This window comes from Sylvia atricapilla, chromosome 19 (genome assembly GCF_009819655.1).
Source record: "Sylvia atricapilla isolate bSylAtr1 chromosome 19, bSylAtr1.pri, whole genome shotgun sequence".
Lineage (NCBI taxonomy): Eukaryota > Metazoa > Chordata > Aves > Passeriformes > Sylviidae > Sylvia > Sylvia atricapilla.
In genome coordinates this window covers 6,905,009-6,928,207 of record NC_089158.1, presented here as the reverse complement: position 1 = coordinate 6,928,207, position 23,199 = coordinate 6,905,009, and the positions used below count along the sequence as shown (strand labels likewise).

General features: G+C 44.6%; 1 protein-coding gene across 6 annotated transcripts in view; it reads left to right on the top strand.

Moving 5' to 3' along the window:
* Nucleotides 1–1,252: 1,252 nt before the first annotated feature.
* Nucleotides 1,253–23,199, top strand: part of RAPGEF1 (Rap guanine nucleotide exchange factor 1) — an 84,716-nt gene continuing 62,769 nt past the window's right edge. For all 6 annotated transcript variants that reach the window (XM_066332793.1, XM_066332792.1, XM_066332791.1 and 3 more), the window contains exon 1: nt 1,253–1,401. In XM_066332793.1, the coding sequence (XP_066188890.1) occupies nt 1,377–1,401 (25 nt within the window). In that variant the 5' untranslated portion in view covers nt 1,253–1,376. The remainder of the gene's footprint in view (nt 1,402–23,199) is intronic.

Sequence of the window (23,199 nt, the reverse complement as noted above, 5' to 3'; positions counted from 1 at the left end):
CCCTCCTTGAGCATGAGGCCGGACCAGCTGGGTCCCTCCCAGCCAGAGCTGGATCCTGATGCCCATCCCAGGATGCTGATCCTCGTCCCTGGATTCTGATGCTCGTCCTGGTAGTCTGATCCCATCCCGCGATCCTGATGCCCATCCCAAAATTCCGATCCTTATCCCATGATCCCGATGCCCCATCCCACGATTCCGATGCCCATCCCGGCACTCTGATCCTCATCCCTGGATTCTGATGCCCATCCCGGTATTCTGATCCCATCCCAAGGTCCTGATGCCCATGCTGGAATTCTGATCCTCATCTCAGGATTCCGATGCCCATTCTGCGATCCCAGTCCCATCCCAGGATTTTGAGCCTCATCTCTGGATCCTAATGCCCATCCCGAGATCTCGACGCCCATCCTGGGACCCCGATGCCCATCCCGGGACCCCGATGCCCATCCTGGGATCCCGGTGCCCATTCCGGGACCCCGATGCTCATCCCACGATCCGGACTCCCATCTCAAATCCGGACTCCCATCCCAGAATCCCGATGCCCATCCCGGGACCCTGATGCTCATCCCACGATCCAGACTCCCATCCCACGATCCGGACCCCCACCCCGCTATCCCGGTGCCCACCCCGCGCCGCCGTGCCCGGGGGTTCCATGCCCGTGGGCTCGGTGCCCGTGGGTTCTATGCCCGTGGGTTCGGTGCCCGTGGGTCTGGTGCCCGTGGTTTCGGTGCCCGGGGGTTCTGTGCCCGTGGGTTCGGTGCCCGGGGGTTCTATGCCCGTGGGCTCGGTGCCCGGGGGTTCGGTGCCCGGGGTTCGGTGCCCGGGGTTCGGTGCCCGTGGGCTCGGTGCCCGTGGGTTCGGTGCCCGGGGGTTCTATGCCCGTGGGCTCGGTGCCCGGGGGTTCGGTGCCCGGGGGCTCGGTGCCCGGGGGTTCGGTGCCCGGGGTTCGGTGCCCGGGGGTTCGGTGCCCGTGGGCTCGGTGCCCGGGGTTCGGTGCCCGTGGGTTCGGTGCCCGGGGGTTCGGTGCCCGTGGGCTCGGTGCCCGGGGGCTCGGTGCCCGTGGGCTCGGTGCCCGGGGGCTCGGTGCCCGGGGTTTCGGTACCCGTGGGTTCGGTGCCCGTGGGCTCGGTGCCCGCCCCGCCGCCGGCCCCGCCCCGCGGTTCCCGTTGCGGCCGGGAGGCGGCGCCGGGCGTGCGCGGCGGGAGCCCCGGGCCGCCCCTTCCCGTCGCGGCCCCGCGGAGCGGGCAGGGGGCGGGCGCTGCTCCACGGCCGCCGCTGGAGCCGCTCCCGCATCGCGGCCGGCAGCAGCGGGAGCCCGGCTGCCCCCGGGCCGGCTCCGTGCGCCGCCGGGGCCTGAGCGCCTGAGCGCCGGCTCCGACATGTCCGGCAAGATCGAGAAAGCAGGTGAGCGCCGGCAGGCCCCGGGGGCAGCGCGGGAGGGGACGCGCCGGGGCGGGCGGCCGGCGCGGCCGCCCCGTGAAGCCGCCGCGGCCCGCGGAGCCGCCGGAGGAGCCGGAGCCGCCGGGGCCGCGGGAGGTGGCGGCGGTGCCGCGGGCCTGGCGGGGCCCGGCGGGGCGGGGGGAGCCGGGCGGAGGGTCCGCCGTGGCCGGGGAGATCCCCCCGGCGGGCTCCTGTCAGCGGCGGCGGTGAGCGGGGCCCGGGCCGGGGCTGGGCCCGGGGCCGCAGGGGGATGCTCTGCCCGGCCCCCGGGGGCTGGTCCTGCGCTGCCCGAGCGCTCTTTGACTCGGGCTTTGTGTCTCCTCCGCGTTTTCCTTTTTCCTCGCTGTTTTCCTGGGTTTCCCCCTAATTCCTGGTTTTGTTTTTTTTTTTTTTTTTTAATTGTTACGTTCTTGCACCCATTCCGTCCTTGCCGTGCAGCCGAGCATCAGCCCAGCTGGGCGCTGCAGCGCTTTGGGGCCTACGTGCGATGATAAATTTCAACTTCTCCCAACTTTCCTCTCCTGGTGTTTGTGCAGGATGAGAAAAGATGAGTCCGTGGGCAAATGTCAGAGGGAACTTGCGGGTTTTTTCCTCCCTGTTCTGCTGTGCCTGTGGTGCTCATGAGGGCTATAGCCAGGGGAGGCTGCTGGGGTTCCTCCTGCACTCACAAGGAAACGCTCCAGCACGGATCATATTGTCTGTCTGTGCTTCTGGAGTCGTGCCTGCTTCTCAGTTGTCACTTTAGATGGTTGAATGGCCCTGTTTTTCCTCTGTAGTGGGAGTAGTACGCTTAAAAAATTCAATTAGTGTTGTGCAAATCAAGCAGCGAAGTTACGTAGTTTAATTATGTTGCATTTAATTAGCAGAGAAGAAAAAAAATCAATGCTGTTTTGTGTATTTCATTGCGGAGGAATAGCTAGGCTGTGTCCTCCTGGGGAACGCAGGCAGCTCCAGCAGGCCCGTGTGGAGCATCCAGCCTTCCCGGGACAGCGGCCACGGATGCAGGAAGGATCCCCGAATCCAGGGAGCGAAGTCGGTAGCATCACATTCCGGTTGTGCTCATCCCACCCTGGTGCGTGTTCTCCTGGCTTCTGGAGCGGCCCCGGGGGATGAGCAGCCTGCCAGCCGGCTCCTCCGTGCAGCACCTCGGCGTGCTTCCAGCCCTTCGCGCCGAGTTACTGCCTAACAAGTGTGCGCCGCATCGGGGGACAAATGTTACTCCAGAAATATCTGGGGTTAATCCTGTGCACCCTGCCTTTCGCACTGTTACGGTGTAGCTTTGCTCCTGCCGAGCTTTTCTATGCTTGTCCCGTCCTCCAGTGAGCGAGGAAGGTGTTAGCAGAGTACACAGACCTCGGGCCAGCTCTGGAATAATTGCCACTTGTTTATGCTGGAGGTGAATTTGGCTTGGGATTTAGTAACTGTAGACAGTAATTACAGATGTATAAATAAGTGATCACGTTTTGTTTATTCGCGTGCAGTAAATAACCCTGGGAGAATAGTAAATAGAGCTCCACACCAGAGAGGCAGAGTGAGGAGTTCAAGCACAGGAAGATGACTCTGGAGACACACACAAACTCATCGTGGTTCCATAAACAATAGAACAGAGAGACCAAGAAATAGCACATGTATATATATATAAATAGCATATGAAATACCATATAATAGCAATAAAATACCATATGAAAATCATACCCTACACAACTTAGAGGCCAGCCACACTGAGCTGCCACTGAGGAATTCAAGAATCACACAAGATCCAGCCCCAGATCGATGCAGTTGGAAGATGCAGTGGGAGAAGCCCCGATGCAGACACATTTGTTCTAGTGGAAGTCAATCACAGTGATGATTTGCTGAACAAGAGAAACTGTAAATCTGGGAATCCGTCCTCTCTCAACTGCTTGTACTTTCATTACTTTAGGAAGGATATTAAAAAAAAAAAAATCCGGTCCAAATATAAATGGGAGGAGAAGAGACAGGGAAGAAGGACTGGGAACCAGCTGTTCCAGAGCAGGACCATTTCCATCACTGTTTCTGAGTGTTTGAACTTCTGATTGACACAAACAGTTTGGTTAATAGCGTCACCGAATAAACACAGCCTGTAATACCACAGCCAATTGGGGGGTAATGTTTGTCAAAACGTGTACAGTAGCAGAACAAAGGATACAGACTCATGAAACACATGCTCTGAGGTCCAAGGTCTGTGCATTCGTGTGCGTTTGAATTTATTTTTCTTGCAGGGACAGAAATTCATGCAGTGTGTTATAAATAAAATAGACTATTGCCTGGTCACAAGCAATGGTGACAGACTTTGGAGTGGGCTTTGGTTTGACTCATGTGGCCATCCAGACAGGCAGCTGGAAAAAATGTGTTACCCCTTACAGGGTTAGACCCCCAGAGACCCTCACACATCTGCTCCCTGGGTCCTTAACTGAAACACCTTGTTGGCACTCAATAAAGAACAATAATAAATGATTAGAGATAACAGCTTCCATCCTGTCCATGGAGGAAGAGCAGACAAGGCTCCCTCTGGAGCCTCTCAGTGCTGCTGTTTAATCAACAGAAGGGTCACTGTAGAGCAGTTCAGAGCTCTGCTTTGGAGTGAAGGGCAGCCATCTGGTAATGTGGAAGAAAATGGTATATTTGGGGTTTGTTAGTGTTAGGGCCCTGCTTTGTCAGGCTCCTGCCGGGAGACTTCCAGACACTTTTCCAAAGCAGAGCTCTCCTTGGTTTGAAGAGAAGGAATGGCCATTGGCTTCTCTTTACTCCAGAACTGTGACTTTTTGTCTTCACTTTCAGAAAATATTTGCTCTCACCCTTTTTGATGTGAAATCCAAAATAGGGATGCCAAGAAAGAGCAGAGAAGGTCACAGATTCTGCTTGGGTTTCCTGTTACCATGGCGATGCATGAATTCCTGTTTTTATTTACCTGATGGATTACGTGCTGCAGGGAATTCAGCTACTCTGCATCATTCAGGGAGAGGAAGGGAGGAATTAGACACCATCACCTCTGAACCAAAAGCTTGTAATGGAACTAGTCCATTCAAAAATGCCCTTTTACTAAAACCAAAGAACATATGGGTGCCATATTTTGAAGGTTTATTCTGCTTGGTGTTTTCACTCCTAGGCTTGTTATTTCTTTCAGGGTTTTCATTTCCCTTGTGAACTTGTTTTTCCAACAGCTGCCTGCTAAAGGTTGTTTGAGAGAGCTGTTTCAGGTGTTAGCTACCTGGAGTGCAGGCAGTCATCTCTATTCTGCTCAGGACTCAAGGGGATGTGTTTATTCCCAGCAGAACAAAAAGGCTGTTGGCTTTACCTTTTACTCATAAGCACTTGCCTGATAAGCAAATTCACCTCAAATTCTCACCTTTTAGTATTGGTGGGATAAAATTCTAGGGGTAATCCCAGGAGAACTCTGTTCTTAAGAAAATGACAAAATTTTCAGGAGGCCACGTTATTCCCATCTTTGTAGGAATTTAGTGTTCTATCTGGAGTCCTTTGAGCCAATTTATATGAGCCTGAATTGTTTGTTGGCGAATGTTTTTGTACTACTGTGAAGTTTCCCGGAGATTCTGTTTTTGCAGACATTATATTTCGAACTGTCATCATGTCTTGGATCATTTTATGGAAATGAGCCTGCCTGTTTTATATACCTGTACAGTTCTATGCAGTTTCTCTTTGTCTGTCATGCTTAGGTGGGTTACTAGGCAGGACTCTCTCAGTTCTGTTGTGATTCACAGCTGTACCGTTTTCCTCAATATTAAATGTGGGCTTTCAGGTTAGAAAATTTTGCAGTTCACCAGCTTAAGTGCTTCTCTGCCGGTGATTTTCAAGCAGAGTAGGAGTTATCTGCAAATCTGAAAATCAGACCCTTCAAAAAAACTTAACCTCTCAACCCCAAAAGGCAGTTCAGTTCCAATTCTTCCTTAGTCAGGCTTTTAAGCACCTACTGTTTCCTCCTGTGTGCTGCTCCCACACTGACATCCCACGTGTGTTTTACTGTAACTTGTTTAAACAGCATCATCCATTCAGGCTGGTTTTGTGTCGAGGTAAAATACAGGTACAGGATGATGGCTGGTTCCTACAAAATGGCACAAGGAGCAGAATTTGGCATCTTTTGTAAGCCACTGTAGGTTGACAGGTGGTGTGTTCCGAAATGCAGCCTGTGGGATAACTGCTGAAGGATTGAGATGGTCTTAGCAGTTGTAAGAAGGAAGTGGGCAAGGAGTGGAGAAAAAAGACAGCTGAAGGCTACTGGAATGTGAAGCAGCTGGGTTGTGCCTTAGTCAGTGAAAATCAGAAACTGGAAACAATTGCTAAATTTATTTCCAGTGTAAGCAATCGTTTTCCTTGAACCACAGTGACTAAATATATCTCTTGGTTGTGATTTTTATGTGGTGGTAACTCACTGGCTCTTGCTAACCTCCTGGCAGGCAGAGAGAGGAGTGGAAGTTCACTGTCAGTCAAGATCGTAAAACAAATATCCCTCATTTAGATCTCTTGATTCACTTGTGTGGCTTTGCCTCCTGCAATGTGTTGCCTGAGTGGAAGAAACCTGGTTGTTTGTTTCTAGGGAGGGGAGTCAGTCTGTACCTCCTCTTTCAGGTTTCCTTGGGGTTTTGTTCATAATTTTTGGAAGTTCTGAATTGCAGTAGATGCTCTTACTAACTCTGTTGTAGGTGCAGATAGATTCTAATGCAAAGGTGTGATCTTTTTTAAAAAATAAATATACATTAAGTCCTTGTTTATTGCAAAGTGGAAAGCCTGAGGGTAGAATTGGCAAAATGAGCTTTGCTGTTCACTTACAAATCCTTTGGAAGGAGAGCATCCCATCCAGAATCTTAACAGCATTTGACCTGCAAGTGGAGGAGCATGAGGAGTTAACTTTGGAGACTTCATTTTAAAGAAGTTGTACGTTCTTTAAAGATCTGGAAAGATGTTTTACCTTCCTTGGCAGAGGCATTTGATGGCTAATCAGGTTGAATTCAATCACTCAATCATTTATGTGTATTATAGGTAGCTCTCAGTTGAGCTAGTGGGAGCTGGAGTTGTTTGTTACCGTAGCACCCAGTTGGGAAGATCCCTTGTACCCCAGCAAAGGTAAGATGATAAAGAACATTTTCTGTCTTTGTGCCAGATAAAACACCTGAAACTATGTTTTATATTAAAAATAACAAATTACATGTCAGAACTACAGGTAAGGTGATTTAATAGCCTCCTTCCTCTCTCCCCCTCCTCACCACACCCATCATTTTGCATAGTTTGAATACATGTAGTGGATATAACTTGTTCAGTTTTCCAAAGCATATAATCAAAACATTTTTCTGCTGGAACTCAAGATTTGAGGTTGTTTGCTAGTTTGGGAAACTCTTGTCCTCTGTGTACTGTTGCTTAGCATGAAATTAATCCTTTCAGCTTCTATGCTGCCTGTGGAGATGTTACATTATCTGGAGAAAAATCCTATGCATGGAGAGGAATCCTTCAGCTTCTCAATCTTGTGACAGAATAGCTTTTTCTCTCTGAAAAGAATTGAAAATTTGTTATTGAAAATGCCGTAAGTGCCTGAATACTTGGAAAATTCTGCTTTGGAGCTTTGGAGTTAGATTTTTTTCCCTTTTTGTTTATTAGCGTATTACTGTGGGATTCAGCCACTGTCATGGGAAGAATATTGAAATCACTGTTGCAAGGATATTAGCATTGTTATTTGTGATTTTTTTCTAAATAACTAAAGTTAGGCTACAGTTGAGAACTATTGTAGAATTTAATGGGATGAGGGGATACTAAGGGAGAACAATGTGTCATTCTGAGGGCTTGAAATCAGAGGAGAAGGGAAAACAAGTTGAAGAAGAACTAGAATTATTTTATTGCAAGATTGAATTTGCAGCCCCAGAATGCCAAGGTGTATAAAAAGGTGGTCAGAGAAGGAAAAAGGGGCATCACATGTTGAGGGAATGGGCTGAGAGATCAGAAAATGAGTGAGAGGATGCCCAACCCACTGGTGCTGGGAGAGGAGGGAGCAAGGGGCTGAGTTGCGTGCGAGGAGAGCAGAGAGGAGAGACAAGAGGGGATGGCAGAGGGGGAAATCAGGCAAGGAGGACGTTCCTGACAGCTTCCATGGGAGTCTGTTCCAAGGCACAGAGACAGAAGATGAATTTCAGCAATCCGGAAAAGCTGCAGGAATCCTGCAGGTTGGGACGTGCTGCCAAAGGAATGTTCTGCAGTTGTGCTCTTCACATTTTCCTGCAGCCTGACAAATTACAGCTTCATTCTCTGACCCGCTGCATCCACTCTTAAAAACACATTTCCAATCTCTTCTTCAGGTGTCTGACAGTGGCAGTGACAGAGCAAACAATTTCATCTGTGCGAGAGAGAAATGATGTCCTCACATGTTGTGTGAAGCAGCCTGAGAAGGCTGATGGATCACATTATTGATCTGCTTTTATTTGGGTTGCATATTTCAGTGAAAGCTCTCCAGCTTTGAAAACAGTCTCTTCATGTTAAATCTCTTTGCTGCTGGCACAGCTCACCTTAGGTGGAGTTTGTAAGATAATGTTTCCTTGTGAGAGCAAGGGAGAAGTGAATAGAAACAAGCAGAAGAAAAAGCCTGTATCAGAGTGTTCACTTGGTGTTGTGGGAGGTAGAATATTCACAGTATTTGGGAGGACTGGTCCTCCTACACCTCCCTTCTATTGAATCATATTTAGGAAAGTATCTAAAAGATCTGAGAATTGATAAGAGCTATGTTCTAAATAAATTTTTGATTCTCATTTTATACCCACTCTGAGAGTTCAATGAGCATGGGTGGCACTGAAGAAGAGATTTCTTAATTCTAGGCTTTTTTAATTGAAAAAAAACCATGTTTTGCATTATCTTCCTTTACCTGGATGACACTGCCTGCTGCTTTGGGTAGAGTTTTTCTGGTGCCATGAAAATCCTGTGCATTTAGTGATGTAAGTTAACATCTTGGCGTGGCCATCAGTGCCTCTGAGGAAATCCTAATCCATTATTCTGCCCAGGGAGAGAGGTTAAAGCTTGCTTGCACTCTCATGCTCTCATTCTTTCTCTCTGAAGGCTTCATGGGGGGATGCCCTTTGTTGAGTACTTAACATATTCACTGAACCAGTCCCATTTATATTCTAAACAAGATCTTTAATTTCATCCCTGACGTGTTCAAAACCTTGGGGTTTGAAAGAAAATTCATGAGAATTTTCCTTTTTTTAGGCTTCTGGCAAGAATGTAAAAAATCAGTGGTGGTTAAAGTCGAAGAATAGTTGCTCACAGCTGGTAAGGCTGGAGGAAGCAGATACTGCAGCTTGGTTGGTTGATTAAACCTTGATAGAATTTTACCAGGAGACTGAATAAATAGTTCTGTATCTATTCAGCTGTAGTTTGCAGGGAGTCTTTAACAATTAAAATGGGAACCAAAACAAGTGTGTTCTAAATATACAGCACACGTTGTTTTATTCCTTAGTTTGTTTGAGTCCTGTCAACCAATGTGTCCTGTCTGTGCTGCCCAAGAGGTGCCAAAGTAGCCTCAGGAATTAATTCCATATTTAGAAAGTTTCCTTTATGAACCAAACATCACAGAGGGCACCCAGGGAGATCAATATTGCAGTTCTGGTTGTTGAGGACATTCCAATCAATTCTGGAGAGCAGAGCTCAGTGAATCCATCTGACAATGGGTTCAGTTAGCAGGACAATACAGTTTAAACACAGTTTTTCTTGGGTGTTTTATGATCCTTTCAGCTGTGCTCTAACTATATTAACTTTGTCAATTTGAGCATTTTGCCTTTTTTTCCCCTCCTTTTTAATGCTTACTGCAGCCTTGCATTTCACAGTTGAGAGTGATGTGAGCTGCATCTTTCATATACAAGAAAATGAAATATCCCTCTTTGGAGATATATATTTTCCATCTTAATTTTTTTAAGTCTACACTTTCTACTTTTCTTAGTAGAATTAAATATAAGAATAATACATTTGAGGTATTAGGGAATTCTGCCAAAAGGTTTAGTTGGAACTCATCTATGAATTTTCAGGGATTTGCAGAAAATGTAGAGCACTGGTTTGTCTGTATAAATACCCTTGAAAGGTCACATGAAATCAGATGTTAAGGCTGATGCTGGATAATTGACAGGGCATGGTGAGAGCAGTGCAGGGGTTGAGTTTAACTTTTACTGCTTGGAATTGCTTCTCCAGGGCTGCTGTGTGGGAAAAATTTGTGGTACCCAAAAACATTGTGATCTGAAAGTCACATGACTTAAAAAACCCATGATCTTGTATCTTTGTGAGCAATACCTAGAACATAACTGACAAATTGGGGTGGGGAGTTTCTCTGTTTTTAGCTCAGTTTTTCTGCTCTTTTTTTTGTGTGTTTGCTCTTTGTTGTTGAAATCAGTAGTACTTCTGTCTCTGCTCTGTCTGAGATGTTGTTTTACGGGAGAAACACTTTGGAACACTGTAGAACCACTCTGTTAAAATGATAGAGTGAATTTAAGGAATGGTGTTTAAAGTACATGAGGTGGCACTCTCAGCTCTGGGCAGTTTTGTGATATTCAGGTGCATAAAAATCTCTTTAAAGTACCAGCAAGTCTTCATGCATAACTTGGCACATCTGTCAGAGATAACTTTGCTCCTTGTCTGCACCTCTCTTCCTTAATCTGTAACATCCTTACATGAGGCAGTTGTGATAGCTCATCCATCCTCTGTTAACAACTCTTGGGCTTACTGGCCAATTTCTGTCAAACTTCGCAGAGGAATGGATATTGAAATTTATTTAAGCTTCTGCACATTTTCTGAAGAAGGCTGAGGAGATCAGAGGGGCTGCAAATAGAGCCTTCATTATGGGAAAATTGAAAATGTAGCTGTCCCATGTTTGTAGCCATTTGGAAAATGTGAATTGTGAATGGCCTGGAATGGGGAATGCCAAGGAAAAGCAAAATCTTTGGGGGATAAAAAGCAAATGTGTGTGTTTTGGAGACAGTTCAGAGGAGCCAGTCAAGGGCAGTGAAGGGTGGGCTGCCAATAAAAGCCCAATTGCAGGCAAAGAAACACTAAAAAAACCATGCCAAGGAGAGAACTTGGTTCGTGTTACTTTCTGTGCCTTTTTCCAGGTAGGCTTTAAACAGAGATGGTTTTGTTCCTGTATGTGTCAGATGAAAGCACAAATTCCCTAAATATTCATTGGCAGCACTTATTCTTAGATTTTATCCTGAAATATAACCTGCTTCATTAGACCTCAAATGTGAGGTGTGTGTTTCACTGTAACACTCCGAGGGCTCCCTGGAGACATCAGGTGCACCACAAATGATACCCAGGAGAATTTCCCTGAGCTTCCATTTGGCTGGCAGCCTGGTGAGTGCCAAGCTCCAAGGGATCCAAACCTTCTTTTGCCCTGGGCAGAGGAATTTATCTATAAATAAATGCTGAGGGTCTTTTGACAACAAGGTGTGTAAGAGCGTTAGCAACAATAAAAAGGATGTGGGAGGTTGTTGAATGCCCATGCCGTTGTCTGGATACTTCTTAAGTTCTGTAAGGAGTTGGGACTGGTATAAATAATTGTACCTAAGGTTAGAGCCATTGGTTATCCACTCTGTTGGAGCTCTACTGGTAATGTCACCAAAAAATTCCCCCATCAACTGTGAGCATCACTGCATCTGAAATCATTCCCAGCCTGCATGAGCTGTTAATGTGGCTGTGGATCAAGATCCTGGTCCAAGTCTGTAATGCCTGCAGAACACCCTTCTCAGCCATGCTACAGGCCAGTGCTGTGGCTTGTCCTGTGAGAAGGCTCAGATTTTTCACTGAAAGAGAGGACAGGCCTTGGAATAAGTTGCCCAGAGAAGTGGTGGAGTCACTGTCTCTGGAGGTGTTCAAGAGATGTCTGGATGTGGCTCTTGAGGATATGGTTTTGAGGTGATTATGGCTGACAGTTGGACCAAATCACCTTGAAGGTCTCTTCCTGCCTTGATGGTTCTGAGAACTAACAGGCTGTAAGTTTTATCATTACTGTTAATTTGTTTTTACCATTTAATTCTTTTCGGATGAGATAATTCACATCTAAAAGCTTTGGCAACATAGTATACTAAGTTTCAAATATTATCATAATGGAAAAGAGTCATGCTAGAAATATTAGTACCCAGTTGTATATGTTTAATGAAATTGTTATTCAAAGCTTTTACGTCCAGAACAGTAACACTGGTTTGTGTTGATGTTGCGTGCTCTGATCTTAACCTTTGGGAAGATAACAAAGCATAAAAACTAGCTCCTCCTGCAATCCTTTGCCCTTGAAGGAGTCATTTAGTTAAATTCCTTAATATTTTTCCAGCTGTGGTTGTGGTTTATTAACTGATGCTGCCTTGAAGAACAGCCTGTGTCTGCAGCAAAGTTTTCATTACTCATCTGTCAATACTTGCAGAGTAAAACAAATGGGTCTGGGTAGAGGTTTCTGCTCTTCAGTCTAAATAGTTCTCTCCTTCCATCCCCACTGTTTTACCCAAGGAGAAGGTAGAGAGTAGTTTTGATGCAGTGAGTGCATAGTTGTACTCTATTGTATGGGAAGGTCTGACCTGATTTGTCTGTCAGGATTATTTTAAGCTATGATGTTTAGAATTTATTAAATGAACTAGAGGGAATTAAAAACATCTCTCTTTTCCCCCAAAATATTCTCACTTCTACAGCTGTGAAATGCCTTTTATCCTGATTCATACCAGCTGAAGAATTTCCAGAATTTCTCTTTTGCAGATGGTAAAATATGATTTTGGACAGTTTAACGATTTGCTTGTCAGGAGACATCCAGGTGAGTTTGGTTTAGTTTTGGTTTCGTTTTAACATAGTCCTCAAAATTGAAAATCAGATAATCCCAAACTGTCACGTTGCTGTGTTTATTGAGGCAAACTACAAGTCCTGCAGTAGTTGCCTTGGCCTCTGGGTGAAATGCAGGAGGCAGTTTATCTGCAGGAGTTTTTTGTGGAGGTATTTTTGCATGATAATTGCAGGTGAAGAGCACATCTTACTTGGAAGGCCCTACAGAACAGGGATGTCACCTCTGGGAGTGATGGACATGAATTTCATGCTGGTGAGTGGAAGGAACTGGAGGAACTGCTGCTGCTGTGACTGAGCAGTGGGTAGAAAATGCTTTGGTGTCACAGGGCAGAGCTAAAGGATGAGCTATAATAAGTAGTGGAGAAGCACTTGCAGAATGCAGGGGTCTGACTCACTTGACCACGTGCTTCTCTTGAGTTTCACACTTAACTGTGACAAATATCAAATGGAATAGCAGCCAGGCTAGTGAACAAGTGTGGTGAGAGCCAGAGGTCTGTGCTGATCTCTCTCTGAGTGTGTGGTTTGGGGAGAAATACCGGAGTCCTTCTCTTCTTTTCCTGTTGTGCAGTGTGGTTTTGCTTATATTTATCCCACTTCAGAGAATCAGGGTGATGTGAAACCTCACACAGCAGTTCCCTGGGCATGAAGGTGTAAAGAACTAACCTGAGCCCAGTAAAGGTGATTCATAACTGGAGCCTTGCTTTGTACCTCTGTACCCACCTTACCACATGATGTGTTGGCTGGTAAATTTGGGCTGGTTTCCTTAGCCCATGGAGCTGCCATCAGCTGCATTTTAAAGTCTGTCCAGTTTGAGACTGCTCTGAGAGTGGAAGGAACCAAAACCTCTCTGCCAGACCTAGCTGCCAGCATGAGGACCTAGTTTGGAGATAAAAACTGATTAGTGGATAATTCCCCGGGAATGAATAATCTCGGCCTTAAAAGATGAGTTGCAGATGGTTTTGGATGAGAGGGGGGAGAGAGATCAGGTTTAAAATGTCATTCTTTCAGTAACCTGAATCTCCTGACCTTATGTGGCACTGCAGAGATGATTTCAGCCGAGTAAGACCAGGAGGAGAGGCTGACTGGGAATGTGTGGCCAGTGCTTCATGCCTTGGGCTGACCCTGAGCCCCAGTGTTATATTTACCTGGTAGTTTGAGAGATCCTTCACTCCACAAGGTCAAGGAAAGCTTCCAAAATACATGGAAGAGACATTTGTAACTCCCCAAGTGAGGATTAGTATCTGACATGACTTCTTGCGCTGTTTTCACATTGGTTGCGCATCTGCTGATCTTTCACCCTTGCAAAGGTTACAGTACTCGTGTGTTTGCCTATCCTTGACGAGAAAGACTGCAGAAAACAAAACTGAAACTTAAAATTAGGTTAAGGACTATTATGAGCAAGCTGTGTCAATAAAGGCCATCATTTTGTGGAGCTGTGCAGCTTTTCAAATTACTCCAGCGAGACTCCACAAATGCTCTTGTACTTTGTCTGTTGACTCATCCATCTCAACACTCACAGTAACGCTTCAGTACTGTCTTATAAAGCCTCTGATTGAAACAGGGCTGTTCTTGGGCTGGTTCATCAACAGATGCAATTAATACAATGATGTTTGTTTTGACACCCTGGCTCACTGGCAGCATTGTAAGCAGCATTGCTATGCGAGGAGATGGCTGTGGTTGAGGACTCCGTGTACAGGCAGCTCCCTCAATATTTGTATTCAGCTTAAAGTCAACACTGAAAGAGTTTCAGACCTCTCCTAAGCTGGCAGACAGGCTCACTGGTGCTACCAGCAATGTTAACAAAAGGGCAAATCATAATCTGCAGCACTTCTAATTTATTTACAGTCTTATAAAACGCTGGGTTTTCATTCTGTTGGAGAGCACCAGAAGTATAAAAGGAAAGCTCGGAGGGATTTTCTCCTTGTGCAAGTCTGGGAAGGTGATGAAGGAAATATGATTTGGACTCAGATATTTATTCTTTAAGTAGAACAATGTCAGTCCCAGACCAGTGCTTCTCAGATGTGTTTTACCCTGGGAACTTGTAGAAAATGTCTTCCTTTTCAGCTATTTCATTTTTAGCTGTATAGAGGGTGTAACCATTGTTTAAGGGAGTGTCCGTGGCATGGAGCCAGTTGATATATAAACCCTATCATGAATTGTTTTAAAGAGAGTATGATTTTCTGCACTGAGATATATTGATGACTATTTTTCAGGGCAGGAAGTACCTGCTGACTCCAGCAGTTGCCAGAGCAGCTGTTCATTATGAGTAAGCCACAGAAAAATCTTGTGAAAGCCCTAATATCTCTAGGAAGCAGCTCAGGCTAAAATGATCAGTCTAGTTAAGCTGTATTGAAGAACTGCTAGTTAGTTAACTGCTAGTCTAGTTAAGCTGTATGAAGAACTGCTTTTATATTTTCACTTGCCTGGAATTTTATATTGGGAATAAAAATACTGGTTCTTAGGGTATCAAAGTCTGTAGGATGGTTTACAGAGAGGTATTTAACTTCTGGCTAGTTAATATTTGTTAAGGCTTGTCTGGACACTCCCCAGACTCTTGCTCCAGGGTACAAGTTTAATTGATTTATTCTATGTTGTGTTAAAGCAGCAGTTTCTTTTTCTGCAGGTAGTCATCTCTGCTGTCTGCATGGCTTGGAGCATTCTTGGGCATTGTAGCACCCTGTGACCTAGGCTGGGTTTCTACCAGGACCTGTGTAAGGCCAGGCACACACTGGAAATGCAGTCAGCTCCCTCTCCTGAGCTTCCTAATGAGCAAGTTGGGACTTTTTTTTTGTTACATTCGCTGTTTTCAATCACAGAGCTGACTTCTGATGAGATTGTATATAGATTTCCATAGCTTTCCGCCAGAAGATTTGTTTTGAATCAATGAGCATTTTTGTGAATTTGACATTTTCTGGAAAAATAAATGATGATTTTGGTCCAGAGCACTCTGATCAGTGCCAGGTGTGAGCAGCAGGCCCCAGTGGGCTCATCCAGGGTGATGAGGTGTTAGCAGCACTGCTGACCTTTGGCTCACGGAAAAAACAATGAGCAAGGAGTACAGTGCTCCAGATGTGAACCTGTCTGGAAGCTGAGTGTGCAGAGATAAGCTGCTGATGGGAAACACCCTCAGAACCTACAGCTTCTGCGTTGGCCAAGTGAACCCAGTGTCATGGCTCAGATACCTTCTGAGATACCTCCAGCCCAAGTTCAGTCACTTCCTTCGTTCTCCATTTGAGCTCTGGGTTTGAATTGCTTTTTGTTTTTTGTTGTTTCTTTGTTGTCTTTGATACCAGGATATGATTTCTTCTCTGTCAGCTCTCCCTGCCCTTTGTTTCTCTTAGTTTGAAGGTTTTTTTGCGTGGTAACACTCATGTTGCTTATAGTGCATCCTCTGTGTCACAAGGTTTTGACTCAGCAGTGTTGTCCTGGAGATGAACAGGGATGTGCCAGCAAGCAGTGGTACATGTGTCACAGCAGAAGAGCGTCCTTACACATCTTGCCCAAGCAGCAGAGTTCTTCTTGCTGCTGAATGTCATTCTGGGGTCATGGCTCATGAGAGTGGAAACAATGGGAAGTGTGGGATGTTCTGGCTTATTTTGAGATCAAGGTTTCATTTCCCTTCAACAATTTCATGAATCAGAAAGGGAAATGTGTAATGCTTAGTGTTCACCTAGAGCTTTACAGTTTTAGAGCATTGTGCAAACATTTCTTCTGTACTTCTGACTCCGTGATGGGTGGTGATGGAAAGTGCTGTCTTGTAGTGTGAGGTAAGGACAGTGAGTACAACTTTTACCCTCCTTTCATTTACTGCTGTGGTTTCACTTAGTACTGTGGTCAGATGATCTCCACTTCTCCACCAACTTCTGTGGGCTTTTCAGTCATCCCTGGAGCTGTGAATAGCCTGTGGGTGGGTTTTAGGGATGCTTTTAGGGATGTCATTATGTAGTGAGAGTGGCAGACGTAGTGCTGTGTAGTGGTGACATCTCTCCGCGTGGGAAGATCCAGGTGATGCGTGCACAGATCATGCCACCTAGAGGAATGGAGCTGGCAAGCCTGCAGCCATTGCTCTGCTGCCAAAATTTTGGTGGTTGTGCCAGGGAATTTGGTGGTTGTGAGACCTTCTCCAAGCTGTGCCCTTTGTGGCCTCGCCTCACAGGCTGTCATGGAGTCAAATGTGAGAAGGTCCCTTCACAGGCAGCTCTCCATCAACTCAACAAACATTTCTCAGCTTTTTACATGAGATTGCTTTTCCTAATTTAGCCTCCTAAATGTTGATCCTCATCTTTCCCAATGGCTCAAGAGCCTGAAATTAAGTTGAAGATCTCACTTCGTATTCTCCAGGAATTAGGGTGAGGAATCTAGTACAAGGTGTGATTTGATGGGATAACATTCTCCAAGCTCTCTGCTTTTTTTGGCTGGTATGTTGCAATTTCTTTTGTGGGAGACTGTTAAATTTCCCAGAAGATTATCCTAATTTCCAGAGTCTCAAAGTCTGAATTGTAATTAAGCACTTAATTTGATGAGGGCTTTTAGATGTCTTGCTAGTCTACTGGCAGCTTGGGGAAATACTTCCATCTTCCAGCTTCCCTTGCATAGGTTCAAGCTCAGAAAACTGGGATATATTTAGAACTGGAAGAACAGCCAGCCAGGCCTCAGAAAATTGCTCCAAATCTCTGCTTTCTGGGTAGGTTAAAGCCAAATTCAAAAGAAGCCTGGCTTTCCTGAAGAAGTTGGGGTGATGACAATTTATCAGTAACAAATGGGCAGTGGGAAATTTTAATAATACATTTTATTGCTTGCAATTGCATTGAGTTCCCTATTGCCACAAATGACAGTAATCAGGACATCCAACAGGGAAGCAATTACTTTATTTCTTGATCATCCAGACAGTCAGTGAATTGTGTTATGAGATAAGCAAATGGTTTGACCAGAGGGTGTCACCTCTTTGGGAAGGAATTTTCTTTTTGACCCATTTTAGTCTAACACATGGTACAGTAAGGTCAAGACCAATGATTTGGGCTCACAGGATTTGATACACAGACAATAACGACCAACTAGAGTCTTTTTCTTTCGTGCTATTTGAGGTTAAGGCTTGTAGATGAAGTTTCTATCTTCTGCTAAAGTTTCTCTCTATTGTTTCAGTAACACATCCTTTCTCCCCCCTCTCTCCTGTGCTTCAGCTTTTATGCTTAAAATCTCTGGAACAATCTTGAAGCCTTTATTCTGCTGTGCCTTTGAACTGACCCCCATGTATTTTCATCAAGACATTAGGATGGCCTTCCCATTTCCTTCTATTCTCAGTTTAAATTTTCCTGTTACGGGAGTACTGAAAAAAAAAACCAAAACAACTGACTTACAGTTAGTTATATGTTAAAATAACCAGACTAAAGCCAGCAGGAAGAGCATCCTCTCAGTGCCAGTGGATGAAGCAATGTCCCAGCCCATGGCAGGGGGTTGGAATGAGATGATCTTTAAGGTCCCTTCCAATGCTTTGGGTTGGAACACATCCACGTTGGCTGTGGATGGATCTCTTGCCTCTATTGACCACTGGTGCATCGAACAGCCCCGTTCTGTGTCTCTCTCTCTCAAACACATCCCCCTTTTTGCTGATAACTTTTCTGGCCTCCAGGCTACTGACAGCTGTTGTCCACTTGCTGCTAATTAAGAAAGCAGCATGAGCGATGGGGAACGTGCATTGGAGAGAGATTGAACCCCCCTCTCCACAGCCAAGCGTTTCAACCTGATTAAAAAGCATCTGAGTGACACTGAGCGGCCTCTTTTCTCCTGCTGTCTCTCTGCAATAGCCTGGTTTTTATCAGAGCTCCCAGGTCAGGTGCTCTCCGTGTCTCTGGATTTTTTAGATCCCCTAACAATGGGCAGCGTCAGAACGGATTTGCCATTCAAAAGATGGGCACGTGTGAAATCAGAGCCACTGCAGAGCCACGTCTTTAGCATGCAAAGCGTTGTGTACTGTGCTCTTACTCAGAATTTCAAATGCAGGTCGTGGTTTTTTTTTTTTTTAAATAAAATGACACACACGCTACGTTGAAAATGTCAAACTAGCTATAGGAATCAAGATCGTTATGAATTAACAGCATTTAAGTGGATGGGCCAGTGATTTCAAAGATTTTCTTTCTTTGTTTAAGGATTTTTCCTTGTTTGCTTTGTTTCCTTGTTTTGCTTTGTTTCCTTGTTTTGGTTTTCCTTGTTTTGCATCAAGTCCCAGTGGGAGACCTTTTGTGTGATACAGTAATTCTGGGATTTTTATGATCCAGCAGAAGAATGGGCTTGAACTCTGAAATTCCCTTCCTGGCCTGTGCCTCTGTGGAGCTAAAATGATTGAGTGAGGTTAATATAATACAAGATTGTTGTGTTAATACAGAACCAGGAGGTGTGAATTCAAGTAAGAGTGGTGGTAATTTGGCAGAAGAAGCCTCCTGTAATGCTGATGCTCTCTGGAGCTGTTTACCCCCAGGAATATTATGACACTCTGTATTTCAGATTAGACCTCCAAAATTCAATCTGAATTCTTATCTGTGATAAGTGGGCTCTATATAGCCCTGCATAGCCCCTAGCATGCTTTCAAACCCATGTCATTTGCTCTTTTTTTTCCTGGAATTTAATTTCTCTTCTTCCTTGTGATTTTTTTTCTCACCTTTTACCCTGGAGTTGAATGGTTTTTGATGTTTTTTTGGAGATTCTCTTTAAAAGCACTATGTAAATATAGGCGTAAAGTGTTTATTTAAATAAAGAAAGAAATCACTGCCAGACATAGCTACTTAGGTGTGTGAAAATCCTTTAATAAGCCATGTCTACCACAGTGTAATTGAACATGTCTAGGGAGAGGAAGGATGTATGTTTGATTGTACTTCTTGGTGTTCACCTTGTTATGCCCATGATCGCTTTGTGAAAGGAGCCTTGGAGCATGTGACTTTAATAAAGAAGGGTCTTATATTTGAAGTTGAACAAGAGCTGCTTTACCAGTGTTATCCTATATTCACTAAACACTTATAATATTAAAATAGTAGGAAATACAAAGTGCGGTGTGCTCCTAATGAGCTGAACTAGGCAGACTCTTTGGGACCTGGGTGATCCAGGGTGTGAAAGTGCCATAATCTCCTTGGGCAGCTTTTTGTTTTCCCATGAAGAGAGCAGATGCTGACACGGTGCAAATAGAAGAGAAATCCTATCAGTGGATTGGCCCTGAGTCCCCAAGCTGTAGTCTGTAAATACAGTGATTTATGGGTATTAGAGATGAAAACAGTGTTTCTTTCTTTCCTCCAAGTAAAATATTATTTACAAATAGATCGTCTCATTATTGGACTGTGGTTTGACTAGTAATTTTATAAAATAAACCTTAGTAGCCCTAATGTTAGAAAATTAATGGGGTTGATTTCTCTACTGCTGAGAATTTATGGAGGCTCCAATTCCCTGTCTGTCCTGCTGTGGGAGGTAATTAAGAATATGAGGGAGCAGTTTCTTGGTTTGAAATATTGAAAATGACTGTAAGCATTGGTCCTGTTACGTCTGAAGAGCTCATTAGGGGTGGTGAGGTTGGTTCTGCTGGGTCATTTGCAGTGAGGATTGGTCATTCCTTACACAGTAGCCTGCTTATTGCTTGGGCAGCTTTGTCCAGCTGTTTCCTGTGTGCTGCCTGTGACTGGCAGTGTGTTTCAAGCCCCTTACAGGAATATTTAGGATCATGGTTATTCCATTTGTCCTTTGCTCCTGGACTTCAGGACTTGAGCTGCCACCACCCAGGTGGGTCACCTGCCAATGGTGACATGTTTTTCCATCTGTTCTGTAGGAGCTTTTCTTGTGACTGACCGTGTCACCTGCTCTGAATGCCCACCTCATCAATTTGTGCCATGAATTGCTGCCTTGTAAAATGAAAAACTGTCACTGGGTGATTCTGGAGGCACAGAGATGGCAGTTTTCTCATTAAAGGGGCAAAAGTAACATTCTGCAAATTTCAATGTGCAAACCAGCTGCCTGTTTGGTGCTAGGTCAGGCTTTGTTTAGACTATTGATCAAATGTAAGCCTAGAGCTTTGCTCTTAGGTCTGGAGCTGACTTGTCCTCCCCAGAGTTCCTGAATGACAAAGTATTTCAGTGGAGCTGGCACTTCTTTGTTGTGTTGTTTTGCAAATGCAGACCCAGTTCTTAACTGGAGAGCACAAAACAGGGTTTAAAATGGTTTGTAAATCTGCTTTACAATGGAAAATGTTGAGGTTATGTTGTCCTGATTTCTTATAATAACACAGGAGTGTCCTTTAAATTAAAAAAAAAATGACAGTTAATACAAGAAAAATCTCTTCCTTTGAGGTTTGTTATCTACTTCTGTTCAACAAAGCTAGACTTTATCTTGAGAAATAACTTCCCATATATATGAGAACAATCTCTGAATATTGCCCTTTTGCCTTATAATTAGCTAAATCCATTCTGCTAGTGGACAGTCATATTCCAAAGCAAAACCACGTAGCGAGTTAATTTGGAATAATATGTGTGAGTTTCCAACTTTCACCTTGGTTTAAGCTACCTTTCCAGGATGGAGAAGCCCTCTCATTATAAAGTCTGAGCTAGAGGGTTCTTGTGGTTTTGAATGTTTTATCATGATAAATTCTGGTGTGTTATAGTTTGAAGCGATTTCCCTAAAAGTAGATTTGTACAACTGCCAGAAAACCAGCTCAGCTCTTCACCTGCTCTGTTTTCTGCCAACAAACAGCAAATTTACTTGTCTGTACTTGGAAGAAGTATTTTCTATACATTTTTAAATTCTCTATTTTTATAAGTGATTTGAATACCTGATGAAAGTATCTTCTGTGAGGGCCATCTTTCAAAGTTCCCATATGGCTTCAGTTTCACAATTATGATTGTGACTGCTATATATAGTGTTGGTTTTTTTGTCAAATAGCAGCAATCAAGCCTTGAGGGATGTTTTATACCTATGGCTGGTGTGTCATATGAGGATAGACATGGAAATGGTACTGTTTAAAGTCATACAAAGCTTTAGAAGCCTTTTGCAGACGTACCTAGGAGTTTCAATACATTTTAATGAAGCAGCTTTTCCCAAACCAACCCCCTTTTTCAAGACTTGTTTGAGCCATCTTCCAGTTCTGCACTCTTTGCAGCAGATATTTAAGTGGCTCTCAGGTTAATGAGGAATGAGGGCACACTGAGTGTATTCAGACTTCTGGCTGCAGAGTTGCCAAAAACGAAGCAGGAGAGCTCTCTTCCATCTCTCATTCCTCTACAGAAGTCAGCAGTTTAGAAGTGGATGTAGCTGAGAGTTTATTTGCTGAGCTTCAGAGTTCATGAGTACACAGAGGGGAAAAAAGGCAAAATTTATGTGTTTGTTTGGGGAGGGAGACAAAGTGAGTTTGCTGTGTAAATTTATAAACAGGGTAGAAAGGAAAGAGAAGTTTCCTGAAAACATGGGCTAAAATAAATGAAGTCTAAGCTCAGGCTGCAAATCTTGTGAAGTTGTGCGGGGCGTGGTGGGAGCAGATGTTGGTGGAGGTCGTGCAGTCAATGACTGCTGTGTTTGATTCCCTTAAACCCCTTCTCTGAAAGACAAAGTTGTTTCTGCTGAGCAGGTTAAAAAAAAAGTGATGCTTTCTTACTACACCGACACAAAGCTTAGTACTAGATTCCTACAGTGCAAAGTGATATTAACAAACATGGATCACACATATGAAGTCAGTTCTGTGCTTGCAACAATATAGGTGGTTATTTTTTAGTTGAAAGATGGTTTATAGCGTTTCTTGTTGCTTTACTCCAGTGTCAATTTATGTATTCATTGGCTGGATCCAGGTGAAGACTCAAAATGCAGTTGGGGTGCAGCTTTTGTTGGGTGGGTTGAGCATTACCAATTGATGATATTGAGCCCAGAAAGATCTGGGAGGTGTTTATCCTTCTCATAAGGGCGCCACAGGTATTTTTATAACATCTCTTGATGTCTTTCTGATCCCAGCTGTGTGACATGCTGGATGCACTGCAGAAATCAGTGGGTTCTCGCCTGTTTTTCACAGTGAAGCAGCATAAAGTTAATCACAGGGAAACTTTGACAAGGCACCAGGCTCAGCCTGACCAAAAGGGCCGTGCTCTCCAGAGGTGATGGAGCAGAGCCTGGCCTGACCCTGCACCACATGGCTCCAGGCTGAACTTTCCTGTTACAAACTGGCTGCTGTTTTCCAAACAGATCTCCTAAAGCTCCAAAGCGTTGCTCAGCGGACCACAAACTGAAATTAGTATTGATTCACCTTTGAGGGCTGATGGCAGGATCGCCACACAGTCGCACATTGTGTTGCAAGGACTTAAATAGCTTTGGCAGTTGTGGGTTTGCTGTTTTGTCAAAACCAAATTAAATAGGAATACTTTTCAAAATTATTTCTTATTTATAGAATCCTAAGGTCTCTTTACCACGCAGTCTGGGCACTGGCTTTTAGAATGTGTGTTTTTTTCTTGGAGTGGGTCATGGTCTTGGAATACATTTGTGTGCCTTCCTGGCAGGTATGGCTGGCTTCTTGTGGGCAAGATCTCACTTCTGAAACCTGATGCCATGCCCTGAATGAGATGGGACATTGTCAGGAAATGGGCTGTTGGTAAAAAACATCACTGAAGTAGCTATTAATTCACCAAGATTTATTCAGTGATAAGAGAATAGTTTCAGTAAGATTGTAAAGAGATGCTGAGATAAGGTTCCGCTTTGTTTTTGGTGAAATCCAGCCTGAGCTGGGTTCCCTTTGGCTGTTGGGTTGTTGAAGATGAATGTTGAAGGTGTTTCTTCTTGAAATTCAGGCCAGCTTCCTGTGTGAGCAAACTGAAAGTTCATAGAAAAAAATTGAAGCTGATTCTTAGTAAGGCCCCCATCTGGGAATTTCCATTAAAGATGACAGTAACTGTTAAACACAGGTAGGATGGTACAAGACTTAATGCTGCA